This window comes from Belonocnema kinseyi, unplaced genomic scaffold, assembly GCF_010883055.1.
Source record: "Belonocnema kinseyi isolate 2016_QV_RU_SX_M_011 unplaced genomic scaffold, B_treatae_v1 SchBZDm_2212;HRSCAF=2425, whole genome shotgun sequence".
Classification (NCBI taxonomy): domain Eukaryota; kingdom Metazoa; phylum Arthropoda; class Insecta; order Hymenoptera; family Cynipidae; genus Belonocnema; species Belonocnema kinseyi.
Window position 1 is genome coordinate 1 of NW_022874294.1, and position 1,036 is coordinate 1,036.

The 1,036-nt window shown below is 33.3% G+C and overlaps 1 protein-coding gene across 1 annotated transcript; it reads left to right on the forward strand.

Moving 5' to 3' along the window:
- The first annotated feature begins 30 nt into the window (after positions 1–30).
- LOC117182526 (piggyBac transposable element-derived protein 3-like) lies at positions 31–735 on the forward strand. The gene has a single exon (XM_033375622.1). The coding sequence runs from the start codon at positions 31–33 to the stop codon at positions 733–735; it is 705 nt and encodes a 234-aa protein (XP_033231513.1).
- Positions 736–1,036: the final 301 nt, after the last annotated feature.

Consider the following 1,036-nt stretch of genomic DNA (forward strand, 5'->3'; position numbering starts at 1 on the left):
ATTCGTGAAAACCGTACATGTAATAGCACAATGGAAACTGTGAAGAGCATAAAGAAAAAAAATCTTGGTACTTATGATTTTTCCTTTGACAATGAACAAAAACTTTTATTAGTTAGATGGAACGACAATTCTGTCGTAACTGTCGCAACGAATAACTGCACCATTGAACCTCTAGTAAGCGCAAAAAGGTACAACAGAAAAGAAAAAAGGAAGGAGTCCATTCCTCAGCCAAAAGTTATAGCCGAGTATAATCAGCATATGGGGGGTGTTGATTTACACGACAACGGAATATGCAACTACAGAATCAATGTGAAAGGAAAAAAGTGGTGGTGGCCTCTCTTCATGAATTTAATTGACAGTGTTATTGTGAATTCCTGGAAAATATACAATTTGGCAAACAAATCAAAAATGTCACAGTTAGAATTTAAGTCTAACATAGAAGTCACTCTTATGAAAATGGATGAACCAGCCATCGAAAATTACATTCAAGGTGAGGAAAGAACGGAATCAGGTGACCATGTAAGCTGTGCTTCAAGACCAAATTATGGACGACCATCAAAAGGCTCATTACCCATGGATATTCGATTTGATGATATTGGTCACGTGATAATAGAGGAGGAAAATAAAGCAAGAAGAAGATGTAGACAATGCAAAAGCAACACTATATACATGTGTGCCAAGTGTCACGTGCATCTCCACACAAACTGTTTTGGTCCATTCCACACTAAATGTTAATTTTTGGTTTCGCGACAATCCCAACCTTGCGCATACGCAACATTTTGTTATAAAAAAAATAAAAACGTGTAATTTTTTTTATCATTATTAACAGTTATTTAAATATATTTTCAGTTATAAAAAGGAATAAAAACATCAAATTAGTTTTATTTTATCACCTTGGGAACTAATGGGTTAAAAAAATAAAAATAAAAGTCGTGTTAAATCAGCCTGCATTGAATCCTGCAAATTTTGTTTCACTTAAAGCTCACGTGTTTTAAATTTATGTTTGTATCACATATTTATACAATTATTGTTATTT

Bases quoted from the DNA above. Each gene is read 5' to 3' on its own strand.
- LOC117182526 (XM_033375622.1), top strand. From the start codon at position 31: ATGGAAACTGTGAAGAGCATAAAGAAAAAAAATCTTGGTACTTATGAT.